Source organism: Anser cygnoides, chromosome 3 (genome assembly GCF_040182565.1).
Source record: "Anser cygnoides isolate HZ-2024a breed goose chromosome 3, Taihu_goose_T2T_genome, whole genome shotgun sequence".
NCBI classification, from domain to species: domain Eukaryota; kingdom Metazoa; phylum Chordata; class Aves; order Anseriformes; family Anatidae; genus Anser; species Anser cygnoides.
This window is the reverse complement of record NC_089875.1, coordinates 111395880-111411376: the sequence shown is the minus strand read 5'-3', so window position 1 is coordinate 111411376 and position 15497 is coordinate 111395880. Positions and strand designations below refer to the sequence as shown.

The 15497-nt window shown below is 41.9% G+C and overlaps 1 protein-coding gene and 1 long non-coding RNA gene across 2 annotated transcripts in view; both read left to right on the top strand.

The window, feature by feature from the left end:
- LOC136790533 (uncharacterized) overlaps positions 1 to 1068 on the top strand; it is a 78047-nt gene extending 76979 nt beyond the window's left edge. The window contains exon 3 of the long non-coding RNA XR_010830646.1: positions 670 to 1068. This is a non-coding gene — a long non-coding RNA (uncharacterized lncRNA). The remainder of the gene's footprint in view (positions 1 to 669) is intronic.
- Positions 1069 to 7892: 6824 nt separating this feature from the next.
- NT5C1B (5'-nucleotidase, cytosolic IB) lies at positions 7893 to 15266 on the top strand. Its single transcript, XM_048047424.2, has 6 exons — positions 7893 to 8264; positions 8775 to 8942; positions 11772 to 11901; positions 12309 to 12431; positions 13119 to 13303; positions 14321 to 15266. Exons 1-6 carry the CDS (start codon positions 7908 to 7910, stop codon positions 14657 to 14659), a joined length of 1302 nt encoding a protein of 433 aa, XP_047903381.1. The 5' UTR covers positions 7893 to 7907; the 3' UTR covers positions 14660 to 15266.
- The last annotated feature ends 231 nt before the right edge of the window (positions 15267 to 15497 follow it).

Here is a 15497-nt window from a genome sequence, read left to right as displayed (position 1 = left end):
AGACACAGAAGTCAAGGCTTAGAAGGAGCTCAAATTTTTTATTCCTTTTTAATTGCTTAGTGACAGTTTTTTGAGACACAGTTCTTTCTCTAGTTGTAAAGTGGAGAAAATATGTCTGAGTAAGTCTTTTTAACAGTTTTCTTACGTCAACAGAGAACAAAAGAAATCTAATTGGTTTTAAAATATACATTGGTAGGCTCTTAGATAATGTGAATTCAAGGAAATAGTCTCAGGTAATCTGTTCTTTGCTTCTTTTTCTACTCTCCATGCACTATGTGACAATATTTTGTTACACAAACTGAAATTTAGCCAGGCACCAGATTTTCAGCCTGAATTTTGTGACTAGTGCCTGGTAGTGGTTATTGCAGTAGTGCTGATGAGAGGTGAGTTCAGGACCAGCTCAGCCTTCTGACTTGGCAGTTGCACCCAACATCATGCATTATTTACAATAATTTTTTCAGCTTCTGCGAGCAGGTGGGACAGAGTGAAGGAACATGACTTCAGGTCACAAAGACACTCAATGTGATTTAATTAACACCAAATGCAGGCAGTGGTAGACACTGTCACCAGGGAAGATGTCATTGGGTACTGTCAGAGCTCTGCTCTCTGCACATGTACAGGCTATCAGTCTGAGTGTCTCCTAATGCTCCTTTCATTCCTATTCCACAGTGATTCACCAAGCTTAAAAACACCAACAACCCTTCCTATCTTTCTGTATGAAAGAAAGGATCATCTCCAGGGTGCAAGTGAAGCCTTCAGTGGAATGAACTGCCTTCTGCACATACCCCTCTCTCACAGAGGAAGCCCATAATGACTGCATCTAACCTGAAAACTTCTGTACCAGAAGGAAATTACAATGCAAGGAGGACAAGCAGTTTATGTGTTTTTTTCCAAAGTCAGGAGCTGAGGTTGATAATATAACTCAGATATAACCCAGTTATATGATGCAAGGCCTACTGAAAACCCTCTGAGTTTATCTGTTTGTTCTGTGATTTTATAGCAGCATGTAAAATGAGGGTTTGGTTTTCTGATGTTGACGCTTATGGTATTATATATTGTAAAATCCTCTTTCTGGAAACCTTGCTTTTATATTATTACTGTTGTTGCTATTCTTGTCATTACTTCTCTTATTGCTATCTTTCCATGCCCTCAAGAAAAATATTGAAAACAGAGAAATATAAACATGACTTTGATGTAAATAATACAACTTTCAAGGGAACTGAAAGCATTCAAGGGAGCTGAAAGCAGACTGCTGGAGCATTTCCTACCTTGATACATGAATAGTGCTGTACTGGGTTGTGAACAGATGTACGTGTCTGAGGAACATTTTAAGCCACATGACAAAAGGAGGAGCATGGTGAAAGGAGCTCTGAGTGTGGGTCTCACCCTTGGCTGCAGGTTAGTCCCACAAATTCACCAATGTCTGATGCCCCCCATGCCAGGCAATTCCCATTAGTGGCCACATTAACCAGGTCAACACAGTTTTCTTGGACATTTGTGGGCCACGTGCAGAAGGATTGAGGCACTGCTTTGCAAATGCCTGAAACATCAGCCTGGCTATGGGAAGGCATGAGGAGAAGGGCAACTGTGCAAGCCTCACACTTAATGCTTGAGCTTGGAGATGTCTGCAAAAATCATCTTGCTTCTACTGAAAGGACTCAAGAGGGGAGGAGGGATGTCATATGGGGAGCACCTTCCTGTGTGTTCCTACAGGATCAAACACAACAGCTCTCCAGTGCTTTCTGAGGCTCTTGGTAACTAGCATAACACAAACAATAACACATTATCATCACTTTTAGTCCTGATTCACTTTCTCCCAGATGCTTAACTTGCCAAAAGGAGGGAGGGGACCTGAACCGTAAATGGGATACACATTCCCTGCAAACGAGAGTCACACTGTAACTTAAGTAACAGGCACATCGTGTGCAGGTTGCTGACAGGTTTGAAGCCATAACTTAGAGAAGCCCTAAATCTCCTCCTGTATGTATACCTCTGGCTCCTCTTTTCCCCTTAGGAGTGCTACACTAATCACTTGCAATCCTCTTCTTGGAACTGGCTGGTAGCTCTCCACAGTCAAAAGCACATTAACTACAATTAAAGCTTGCCTCCCTTATTAATAGCTGTAATCAAACCATTCCATACCACTTGGAGTAATTTGTGCTTTTTTTCTGGCTATACTCCTACCCTTTGTTGCCCAAGAATGCTTAGAAAGTTTTCTTTTATTATTATTAATATATATATATATTATTTTTATCCTCAAATGCAAGGCTTTGTCCTCAAAGACAGTAAAAGGGGGGCTGGCTATACACACAAAAATCTTGTCTCCCAGCCTGCTACGTAGATCCCATTATTTGTGAGTTACACCATGGGGGCAGAGTAGAGTGAGACTTTCTATATATGTAAAGAGGAAAGACAGATGTTCTGTTTTAGCAAAGCAGTGGACCTGTTTTTCCCAACGTATTTGTGAAAGACAGCCAGTGCCATAATGCAATCTGTGGGTGTTTTCGCCCTGATGGCTCTGGTTTTCCACTGCTACTGCTACACAAAGCCCGTGGTACCATTCAGTCATCACATCAGTGCAGTCTCCTCCATCTGAGGCACTCGAGCACGCACTTTTTTGAGACCTTTTTGAGATGCACGTTTGAGACCTTGTTTTGTTCAGGAAATGGGTGGGAAACCGCACTTGGATGGCTTTTCTATGTATGCCACTGAGGGGGCAGGAGAAACATTTCTAACAGTCCTGTTTGTTCTCTCTCTCTCTCTTTATTTTGGGGTTAAATACAATGAGCAAAGCACAACAGGGATTGAGTGAGATATCTTTGGTGGTTTTGTATAAGCACATGAAAATATGAACTAGGAGTCTTTCACAATATGATTTTCTCATTAAATAATATAACCTAATTGAATACTTAACTTGAACTCTCATGGAAACTAATATGACTAAAGAGCTGAATCATTGGGTCTTTAATGAAAAATAGAACATTTAATTACCTGAGTGAATCTCAGAATAGTTTAACTTGTTTTGTTATGGAAAAATGAATCGATAGGGTTTCAGCATTTAGGTCTCTGTCATGCCCAGACTTGTCCCTGTGTGGTGCTGTTTGCTTGGCTGGAGCCTCCATTTATTTCTCTTATCAAGGAGATAATTGGTGCATAATAGAAAACCATTTAAACAATTGTCAGAGCTGAAGACAGAGCTGAATTTAAATTTGGAGGGATATTCTACTTTTTACTCAGCAGGAACTAGGAACCCCATGGGATTTACATGTATAACATATCCACCTTCTATGTAATTTATGGTTGTTTTGTAATGCAAAAATTCTTCTGTTTCAGCAGGAAACACAATCTTACTGTACTAAGTGCCTACAGAATAACTCCAGTAGTGCAAAGTCCATCGGTGCAAACTGACTTATGTCAGTGCAAACTGACAATCTAAACCTGTTATTATTGCTGTTGTTGTCAGTGATGGTAGTTGTGTTGTTGTTGTTGTTGTTTTAATACAGTAGTTTTATTAGTTTCTTTTCTACGTTAACTGAAAAACAAAACAAACAACAAACACTGATATAATTATTTTATGATAGCATATTCACCTTGTTTTGAGCATTTTCTGACCATGGACTTTCAGCAAGACTGTATTCTTGTCTTATTCCTCCTCCATTTGGCAAGACGGCTAGGATTACTTGAAGCTGGGCTCCTGCCATATTGTAAGAAAAATCACTGAATGCTTCTAAATTCTTCCTGTGGCAAACAACTAGCTAGGGTAGGCATATTCAGTCCTGGAGCTAAGACACTCTTTTCTCACGTTTTTATTTAACATCCTGGTAATGATAATATTTTTCTGAATTTCAGAATCCTTCTTGATTCCTTTTTGAAACCTTGTAATTTCATGATGAGCCTGCCTTGGGGGGAAAGTAAGCTCATAATTTTTTTGTTCATCTCAGAAGAGTTAGGAAGTCAATTCAGTCATATAAATATATTATAGATTATCCTTTCCTAGAAAAATTTGTACAAAACTCTGTACACAGAAGAAATGTCCAGAAAGCTAAAGACACTGCTTGGCTGCTGATTCATCCCTACAAAAATAAGGAATAGAAAATGTCAGTAATAGGAGAAATGAAACTCCCATTGCAATAATTAAACAGGATTGCTTAGAGAAAAGAGATCATGGGTCAGCGAGTCTTATGCATCCCCATAGCAAACCTCTGTACTTGTGCCGGATTGAGCCTTGGTTGTCACCTAATCTGTTGCATGGAACGAGTGATGGAGATGGAATAGATCGCCTTAGAATAATATAAGATTTCTATCTCTACACGATTTATGTTGCTGTTGCAAATGAATGTATTAGTACAGAAAGGCCAGCAGTAAAGCAAAGCCAGGAAGACAGATGGCAGCTGCCATAGCTTACGGTGTGATGCCATATATTTCTGCATTCCTGTTTCACTTCATGAACCCAGAGAAATGGAAAGGTAGGAGAAGAGAGAAAATGAAAACCACTGCTGAAATGGCCTGCACAACTGCTAGATGCACCAGAAAACATCATGAGATGAAAAAGGAAAGTATTTTGATGGAATGGGAAGATTTCTTCGGTGTACACAAATAAATGTCTCCAAGGCATGATGCAGCTTTGCCATACAAATCTTTGACACAGACCAACTGCTTTTTGTCATTTCTGCCTGTGTTAGACTGTTTGATCAACAGGAGGCAGGCAGTCTGACATCCATACTGAGAATTTGTAGGAAACAGAAAACAACTAATTGTTAATATAAAGGGATAACTTTCATAAAATTAGGTTGTGAATTCTACAATTACATTAAAAGTAATTATATTATCTACGAGCAGAAGGATTTTCCAAATTATTTATCTGGCAGGTCAGATGTAATGTGACAGTGTTGCCACACATTTTACCACGGTAGGCTGACCTAGATCAATGCCCTCCTCATGTCCTTTCCTTCTGGGAACACCCTACACGCAGGTCTTGGGGTCTGAGCATGAAAAACCAGAATGCATACATGAAGGAAAGGTCAGTGCAATCACAGCTTGAAGTGACCCTGACATGACTCTGGATTAGGCCCCAGAGACCAAATGTCTATGATACAATCATGCACAATACACGTTAGCATCTATATATCTAAAGGGAGAAAAAATCCTTCTATTGTGAGTCCTTTCTTGACTTTTGATCTCAGTCTTTTAATTATTTGGAAATTTTTCACATTCTTCCAGACATAAGTAGCTAGAAAACAAATAAATACAAAACAACAACAACAACAACAAACAACCACAAACAAACAACAACAACAAAACACATACTTTTCATTAATTATGCACTTCGAGCTCCTTCTTGAAATCTTACTCAGTGGTTAATCTTAATATTGGAAAGGTATACGCTGCTCAGGCAGGGGAACTTTTAAAAACGCTGCTATTTATAACAGACCAGGGTATATACATGGCTTACATTTGCTGTACAGTTCTTGGGGAAAAAAAAAAAGTGCATACAAAGACAGCACCAGACATTCTTTTTTGTTTGTTTTAATACAAATACCCTACAACTTTACAAATTAATGGGTGATAGCAGAAAATTCTTTCCCTTTCTAGTTTAGCTCAGAAACCACAAAGTCATTTGATTTTGGATCCATTCCTATTCTCAGACTTCCCAGGAGATTTAGTAAAAGCAACACATAACTCTTTACTGGAACTCCATGGGCATTACCACATTTTTTAGATGTAGATAAGGCTGCTACATTCTGCATTTGGAAAGTCAAGACTTCATTTATAAGGTGCTGAAGCTGGAAGGCTTTCATGTTGGGCCTTAAATTCACAATCTCCAGCAGAAGAGGAAATGGAGAGAATGTCAGCAGCAAGCAGCAGAGCACAGAACAGAGCCATCTCAGTTCAGTGCATATGTTCACACAGTTGAGTGCTATGTAGAGATACCGTGTGGGTCCAGAGAGCAAAATATTTATGTTAGCATAGCATTGCTTTCAGCAGCAGCACTTCAACAGCACTGCTTGGGCCCAGAACCAAGTTACCATCTTTTACATTTTCAGATGTATTGCAAAGGAGTCTTCATTGCTTGAGTGATGACTTTTTTTTTTTTCCCTTGGCAGGGGAAGCAAAAATAAACCAAAGAATGTGCTTGAGGAGCCCTGATCTTGCTCCTGAGTACGTGCAGGGAGCTGGGGAGCACAGCATAAGCATTCAGCCTGGGCGCTGCTCTGGGAAATGCACTGCCACGGGTTGATGCAGAGATGACAGTGCTGCTTTGTACCCAGCAGAGAACTGTTTCTGATTCCTCCTGTTCTCTTCCCCCAAGTAATTCACCCACATGCAGTATTTAACCAGTAATAAATGCATGGATAGAATTTTCCTAGAGATCATCTTAGGTGAAGTGTTTGAGCAGGGCAGTGGTGGTGACTGGGGCCAGTCTGTGTATTGAATCCCTTTTTTTAGCTTCTCTCCTAGCTACTCAGCCTGAACACAGGCTTGCAGCTGCTCATGTAGAAAAGCATTGCAAGCAGGAAAATGTCTGTCTTGACTGCAGGAAGGGGAGCAGGTGTTTTCAGCAGCATATGTCACACTACAGCTCTGAGTACAGATACAAGAGTGAAGCATCCAGGATCAAAATTCAATGAAAACAATCTATCTATCTATCAATAGCAGAGCCACTAAAACCAGATTCGTTCAGATTTGTTATGCCTTTTACATTGTGCCATGACAATAGCCACTTAAAATAATCCTAACTCCTCTCTTCACATCTGTCCTCCTAATGTGTTACTCTCAGGTACTGTCCATGCACCTCACATGTTTAGCCCCCCTTTCCCCACTTTGGTCAAGTCCCATTTCCCATCTTACATCCAGAGCTCAGCACTTCCCTGCTTCCAGAATCCTCCCTGCTCAGCAGGGCAATGATTTGGAGAAGGCAGACAGACAGGGAGTAGTAATTTGCTATTATATAGTAGAAGAACAAGGAGATAAATATGTTGCCTTTGCAGTACAGCCTTTTCCAACAGTAGGGCAACAAACTGCATGATGCTGTTGATGGTCATTAAACGTTTTAGGAATTTAAATCTCTCTGAGATCTTAATCCTTCCGTCAAATTCATTTGGAACTGGACATCACTAGGGAATGATGGACAGATGGCATAATCACATAAGCCTCCTTTCACTGGGAAACCACATTAAAAAAAAAAAAAAAGTAGCAGAAATAATTATGCCTTTTGGAGAATGCATGGAGGCAGAAGGACGTGATGTAATTTGCTGAAGATTATGCAACAGTCAGGGTCGGAAGCAATATTTAGGGTCTCCCTTCAAAATATTACAAGTCCTCCAAATAGTGCTTACATGTGCTGTGGGATGTACAGACACCGAGTCACTGGCTACGAGCAGCAGCAAAGGCTGTGGGTGTGCTGAGCCAGACCCCATACAAACCCAGGAGAAAAAGCGCTTCCTTCCTCATTTCCCGTTATCACCTTCAGCTCCTCAGTTTGGGGGATTTAGCTGTGGTTCAGACAAGCCAGAAACATTTTAGAGGTATGTATTAGATAAGCAGCCCATATTATGTAAGTACCCTTGTGTGGGATTCTGGTTTTTAGGACCACCCAATCCACCTGCCAGAATAGCAGTTCATTGTGCACACTGAATTTGACCTAAGCACTAAAAAAAATAAAATTACTGTTTTTAAGAGGAATTTTCAGCCTCGTTGTATGGAACAGATGACCCCGGGCCATCACCAACCACCCCATTTTGAAGCCCAGCAACATTATTGCTACGTTTGCAAAGAAATCTAGAAATGTCCTGCTGATGATGTTAAAGCAATTAAACCACCGCATCGAAATAATAAATCTGAGAGCGCTGTGGGCATTGGAGGCTGGCTCCTAACAGCATCTTGCAGCGTGGGGCAGGCAGGGCGCGATGAGGCGAGATGTCGTGGCCCTGCTGACCCACGGGGCGGGTGCTGCGGGGCCGTGCCGTGCCGGGCCGGGCCGTGCCGGGGGAGGGCCGGGCCGTGCCCGACACAGAGCGAAAGGGAAAGCCACAGCCCGGCCTCCTTCCCCCTGCCCGAGCGGGGCGGAGCGGCCTCCGCCGCTTCCCGGTCCTGGGCTCCGGCCGCGCCCGCTCGGCGCTGCCCCGACCCCGGGAGCCATGAGCGGCTCCGGGCCGGAGGAGGAGGAGGCCGGGCTGCAGGAGGCCCGGCTGCAGGAGGCCGAGAGGGACTGGGCGGCGGCCAAGGCGTTCTACGACAACCTGGTCTCCAAAAGACCCCGGCCGGTGAGAGCGGGAGGGATGGGGACTGGGGAGGGGGTAGGGCTGGGGGTAGGGCTGGAGAGGGCTTGGACGGGACTGGAAGGGGGGGAGGACGAGGCTTAGGGTGGGGAGGACGGGGCTTAGGCGGGGTATGACGGGGCTGGAGGGGTGACGAAGGGGCTTTTTTTTTTGGTGGGAGGGATGCCAGGACTTGGAAAGGGATGCCGGGGCTGGAAGGGGGGATGCCGGGCCTTGGAGGGAGGAGGACGGGGCTTGAGGAGGGGAGACGGGGGCTTTGGGGAGCACACGGGGCTAGAGGGGTGCCGGGGCTTTAGGGGGGTGCCTGGGCTTTTAGGGAGCTGCCGGGGCTTGGGGGGAATGCCGGTGCTTGGGGGGGTGCCAGGGCTGTGGGGTGGTGATGCCAGGATTTAGGGGGGGGTGCCGGGGCTTGTGGGGGTGCCGGGGTTTGGGGGGAGGACGAAGCTGGGGTGCCGGGTCTGGGGGTGCCGGCGCTACCCTCCTCTCGCTCGGCAGCCCAAGCCCCAGCACGCCATCACCGTGGCCGTGTCGTCCCGAGCTCTCTTCGACCTGGTGGAGGAGCGTCGGATCTACGAGGAGCAAGGGGTGGAGAAGTACGTGGAGTACCAGCAGCAGAACGAGAACGTCACCCTCAAGCCCGGACCGGCTTTCCACTTCGTCAAGGTACGCCGGCAGGCTCGGGAGGGGTGCTGAGGATGCTGCGAGGCTGAATTTCGGGAAGAGGAGGAGCCCAGAGCCTTCCTAGGACGGGGATAATCCTGCCCCTGGGAACCGTTCCCCTAGCGGTGAACTCGCCTTGGCCGGGGAGCCCGAAATCAGCATCCTCAGCGCAGCGCAGCAGCCGGACACTGCGGGCGCCCATAGCACTGCTCACTGCCCTCCTCCCGCAGCATCCCCCGGCGTATCCCCTCCCTTTTAAGATCATTTTCAGTTAAGACAGGCCCCAAAATGGTTTTAAGGATGTTGCAACCTTTTCACCTAAAAAGGAAAGGAAAAAAAAAAAAAAACCAAAAAAAAAACACCACAACCCCCTTACTTCCTAATTTCAATTTCACTTTTTTGTCCCACTTACAGCTATGATTAAAGACAGTGTTGGCTCAACAGGAAACAATTTACTATATTCAGAAATGATTGATTTTTTTTTTTGTCAGCTTTAATTTTTTCCTTGCTTTCTTCTCGTGAGACCCCACCTAGGGCACTGCATTTTGGTCTGGGGCCCCCAACATAACAAGGATATTGAATTGTTGGAGTGAGTCCAGAAGAGGCCACAAGGATGATCAGAGGCCTGGAGCACCTCTCCTAGGAAGACAGGCTGAGGGAGCTGGGGTTGTTCAGCCTGGAGGACAGAAGCCTCCAGACAGACCTTGTAGCAGCCTTCCTCTACCTAAAGGGGGCCTATAGGAAAGCTGGGGAGGAACTCTGTCAGGGGGTGTAGTGATAGAACAAGGGGGAATGGTTTTAAACTAAAAGAAGGTAGGTTTAGATTAGATATAAGGACGAAATTCTTTACTATGAGGGTGGTGAGGCACTGGCACAGGTTGCCCAGAGAAGCTGTGGATGCCCCACCCCTGGACGTGTTCAAGGCCAGACTGGATGGGGCTTTGAGCAACCTGGTCTAGTGGGAGGTGTCCCTGCCCATGGGAGGGGGCTTGGAACTAGATAGTCTTTAAGGTCCTTTCCAACCCAAACCATTCTATTATTCTTTCTCATCCTGGAAATTTTTCTTGAGGACCAGCAAAAGCAATAGACCCCCAGTTGGGAGTCAAGGTTTAAGCACAGGTGAAATAGAATATTTTGCTTTCATTGCACAAGATAAGAGAAATGTCCAAGGCAAACAGCCTCCAGCATGGAAAGCAAGTTGGCTTAGCAAAAATGAAAAAAATTCAAAATATTTATGATTTTGAGAAATATGTTTATGTCTTTAGTGGGACTGATTTGAAAAAAAAAAAAAGAGAAGTGCAAGTTTGTTGGATGCTTCTTTCTACTTGGAGACAAAGAAAACCTACAGAAATGGTATCTTTTTTGTTTGGATTCCTTTGCTGAGATCTTTAAGATACTAACTTAAAGACATTATATCTCAAGCTTGTAGCACTTAAGAACCCTTATCACAGGCCAGTATCTCCTTGGGCTGGGAACTGTACAGGCACTTGAACAAAAAATGGCATTCCTCTCTTCCACTCCCCCTTAATCTGTAATACTTGAAGAAATTCTCAGTGTGCTAGAGTATTAGAAGAGAGTAACAAAAGGAAAAAAAAGTGATGCAAAGGGTTTGTGACCAGATACTGAGATTTTTTCCTAGGCCTTATACCAGGCTCTCACTCAGGGTTCTCCTAAGCCAAGTCCCACATGACATAGCCTTGCTTTTTAAAGTGAGATTCCCAGAATTTAATTATAAAATCTACATTTTAATTCTTAACAACTGGTCTGGCTTTTTAAAGCACCTTAATGAAAAACAGCCTGTCTTGGATTCATTTGATGATTCATTGTTGACTTTATTGCCGTAATCCCAAGGAATTCCATTCAAGGGCCAGCTCCCAAAGTAGAGGTCTGTAAACCTAGAGCAAAAAGCAAGTCTTACTCCAAAAGGATACGATTCTAAATATAAGTTGAGACAAGATGGATACAGAGAGACGACCAGATGGAAGGTCAAGGAAATAAGAAGAATGCCAGACTGTGAATATAGCATGTTGGTCTATTAGCTTAAAAGAGATCTCGAATGAATCAAAACCTGTCTCATTCAGTAATTCAGTAAGAAATCTCCAAGAAAATCATGCTTGACAGGATATGATTTGGTACTTGTTTCTTAAGGACAGTCTGACACCTGAGCTGTGTCAGTGAAATCTTTGCATAAGTATGTGTCCCAAATTCACATTTGTTCATGAGAAACAAGCAGTTGCACATACAAATCCCTTTGTACCTTCTCCTCGATTTCACAGCAACAATCTTTAAGTGGACAAGAAAATCTCTGGATACTACCATTCACCAGCAATGTTTTATTAAATTTATTAAGCAACATGAGTAGGTAACATGAACATTTCTGAAAAAGAGACCTTTTCTGGTCCTGGGAAAAAAATTTTTGGTATCCAAAACAAAACAAAAACAATTCATAGGGAGATTAGATAGAACAAATTTAAGTCCAACATCTTAAGCTTAAAAAAAATAAAAATTACACAAATATTAATCTGTATTCTGAAAATGTTCAACAGTGCATAAATATATTCCAGATTATCATGGTGTCCCAAGAAAAAGGATTTCCGTTATAAAGTTAAATTCTGTAACTTTCCAAAAGAAACTTAGTTGCTTCCCTTCAGATAAGCCCAGGCAAACAGTTGCTGGGAGCAACAGAGCAGAAAGAAATAAAACAAGTTCAGCAAGTTAAACATTCAGATATTTCTCATTCTCCTTCAAGACAGTACTATCACTAAACCCACAGCGATTAAGAAGGAAGGCACATTCCACTTGTCTATTGACTTCCACATTTCTACCCTGTAGGCACTGGAGCATGTCAATGCCCGGCTTCTTGAGCTATACCCTGATGATGAAGAAAGATTTGATATTGTTCTGATGACTAATAACCATGCCCAAGTGGGAGTGAGGCTTATAAACAGCATTAATCACTACGGTAAGTAAAATAAATACGTAGAACTGCCTGTGGTTATATAATGAAATGCAGCGATTTTGTTTATCCTGTTCTGACTTTAGTAAAAGCAACTTCTTTGATATAGACACCCATTCCTTAGGATATTATATTTATTTTTGTGTGTCATAGTAAGTGAGATATCCCCTCTGCTGTCATAGAAGTGAATCCCCTCTGCCGTCACAGAGGGATTTTGTATGAAATTCTCAGGGAGGAAGGACTAATCTATTGTAGTCAGTTTAAGTTGTGTAACTTGTTGAAATTGCAGTGAACAAGATTGTCTTTTTTAAGCTTACTGTCAGTTGTAGGCTAGTGTTGTTCTTTACATCTTCATTTTCCAGGTTTGTAGTGTCAAGGTGGAGTCACACCTTGTTGTGCTGTTCTTGTTTCAGGCTTAACAATTGAACGCTTCTGCATGACAGGAGGAAAAAGCCCTATTGGTTACCTGACTGCGTATCTTACCAACCTATACCTCTCAGCAGACTCTGAAAAAGTGCAAGAAGCTATAGAAGCAGGTTTGAATTGTCCTTTTTTTGTTCTCTTTCAGCTGGGCTTGTTAAAAACAAATCTAGTCATGGTGTGTCTTTCACAGAAAGTAGTGCTGCTTCATCAAATCAGAATTTCACTGCTGTGCATGCCACAAACTTTGTACCTAATCAGATAACATCAGGTTATTTCTCTGCATTTTTCCCCTCTGGCCTTTCAGCTTGCTGATAATGATAACTTGATCAGCCTCTACCTCTGTCACACCTTTCTGTCTCCTCCCATGCTGCCATCATACAGGAAGTGAATTCCTCTGTGCACCGGCTTGCCGCTCCCTATTCAACATCTGTTTGAGTTGAGTCATCTGTTTGATAGGAGTTACAAAAGCTAAGTTATGTGTTCTACAAGCAAAAAAAAATAAATAGTTTGACATTACAGTCTCATTGGAATTTCATGCTTTGTCTCATTTGTAGTACACCTTGGGGACCAGGTTTGTGTGTTACACAGAACTGGAAATAAGCATGTCTAAGAAGCTATGCCAATAGGACAGCTTCCATGCAGATGTGTTAGAGAACAGCCATTACAAAGTAACTTCAGGGATGGTTTCTGCTCCCTGTGTGAAAAGGTCACCACAAATAAACTGTTAGAACTGAACTACTGGTCACTTTATGAATGACTTTGCAGGACATGCCAACTGAAGTTCTCTGATACACTTTCAGGCATCGCATCAGCTACCATGTTCACTGCCAACAAGGATGTCGCTTATTCGGATACACAGCTGAGGGTGGCATTCGACGGGGATGCAGTTCTCTTTTCTGATGAATCAGAACAGATTGTCAAAGAACAAGGATTAGATAAATTTTTTGAACACGAACAGCTGAATGAGAATAAGCCTCTTGCACAGGTTTGTACTTAAATCAAAGAGTTTTCAAAACATTTTTTTAAATTCTCATTACTGCTGTCTTTCTCCAGTTTCCCCAGTGTGTATGCTTTAATCATTGTGGAAGCTGAATTATCATTTCATTGCCCTATTTACTTCCTTTTTCAAGGATAATCTTTAAAATGCATTTTTGACCCAAAAGAAGCCAGTAAGGCAGTCCTTTCACCAGATCTCTCACTTCACTGAGAAAAACTGCATATATGAGACAGTGGCTTCCAGTTATATTCTAATTATATTCATTATAAAAAGGAAAGATTGCTACTGATTTCCTTGATTTTTTTAATCACGTTGCATAGGTAATGTTAATTTCAAAAACTGGAATACTCAGGTTGCTGAAGCGGGGTGATATTTTGCTTATTCTCAAGTAGAACTATGACATTTGTCTAAAAACCAAAAATATTTTAAAATTAGCTTCAAATAAAATGCCATCACTACTATTGTTAACAATGGTATAAATCAAAAATAAAAGCTTGATCTATTGAACGTACTGGACAGTTCAATATATTGCAAGTTGAAACTAAATATTATTTACTACTTTTAATCAGGGTGTAATGTTGTCATTAATCTGTAATGACTTTGGTGACGTGTAATTAGGTCTGCTGTTGGGTTTTGTACAGGCAAGTGATTGCAGCTTGTGGATCATAGGAAAATGATTTCAGTGCTTTCAAAGAACATAGTATTAATAACTGTAATTTTAACTTTATAATGTAAGAGATCTTGTAAGCTTTATATTGTAGAGATCTTGTAAGTAATGAGAATCAGTTTCCTACTGATCACACCATGTAGGATTATGGCTTTAACTTTTTTCCAATTCCTAGTGTGTGTAGACCCACTTAGAAATAGTTCATACAGAGATTGCTATATTTATAATAGCATTAAGGAAGGAATTTTGTTTGTAACTGGCAATCTGGAAGAAAGCACAGGGTTGACTTTGAGAACTGTGGGAAAATATTTACTATGCTTCTGGTATTTTGTACTCAGGGTCCTTTGAAAGGCTTTCTGGAAGACCTAGGGAAACTCCAGAAGAAGTTCTACGCAAAAAATGAACGATTAAATTGTCCAATAAGGACCTTCCTGGTCACAGCCAGAAGTGCAGCAAGTTCTGGAGCCCGAGTCCTGAAGACTCTTCGTAGCTGGGGTCTGGAGATTGATGAGGCGCTGTTCTTAGCAGGAGCTCCTAAAGGACCGATCCTGGTGAAAATACGTCCTCACATTTTCTTTGATGACCAGATGTTTCACATCGAAGGAGCGCAGAAATTAGGCACCATAGCTGCACACGTTCCCTATGGCATTGCTCAGAAATACCAAAAATCTGTGTGACTGGATGGCACCATCAAAGATAAGGTTCTTAACTCAGCCAGCCTCTAATATACCAATAGCTCTTTCTGAAAACCTCTATTTGTGTACTATAAGCACTTTGTTGAAAGATTTGACTTCTGGCTAGAACAACCTTTAGAGGAAATATTTTTAATATTGTTCAGTTTTTAACAGAGTTATTTTAATAGCACTCTAAAGCGGTTTAGTTTTTTTCTGTTGTTTGTTTGTTTGTTTACCTGTTTGGATACAACACTGTGTTTTTGATATTAGGGAAAGATTTGTACTGGTTTTATAGTTTGAAACATATTTTGAGAGACAGAGCAGTTATATTTTTTTCTAAAAAGCTGCTAATCGGTTATTTAAAAGAAAAAAACATACTGCATATATTGCCCTTACTGTTTATTTCTGAAATTACCAAAACCACAGTTTGCCTATATGTTGTTACCTGTTGGTGTTTCCTTGTTAGATATGTATTCAGTAGCTTTGTTACCGTGAAGTTTCAGCTTCTATGGGTCTCCAGTGAAATGTTAGCTTATTTGATATTGTGTTTACAGGAACCCTTTATTTTTCTATATTGTTTTCCTACTATAATAAAGCTGGCTTTACAGAACATTGTAATTTGTCTATGTAGAGGTTTGACTATAATTTCCTATGCAAAATTAATTTATGTGATCAGTATCTCTCTGCCTCTTCCCTCTCTGAGATAGGTAGAACCAGAACTGACTGCTTTCAGCCCATAAGATAAGAGTGAGAGGTCTTGAAGACACTTAAATTCTAACAGATTTTATGTAAATATAGAGCTGGGAAGAAGTCAGAGATGCTGTGAGTATCTTGACTGAGG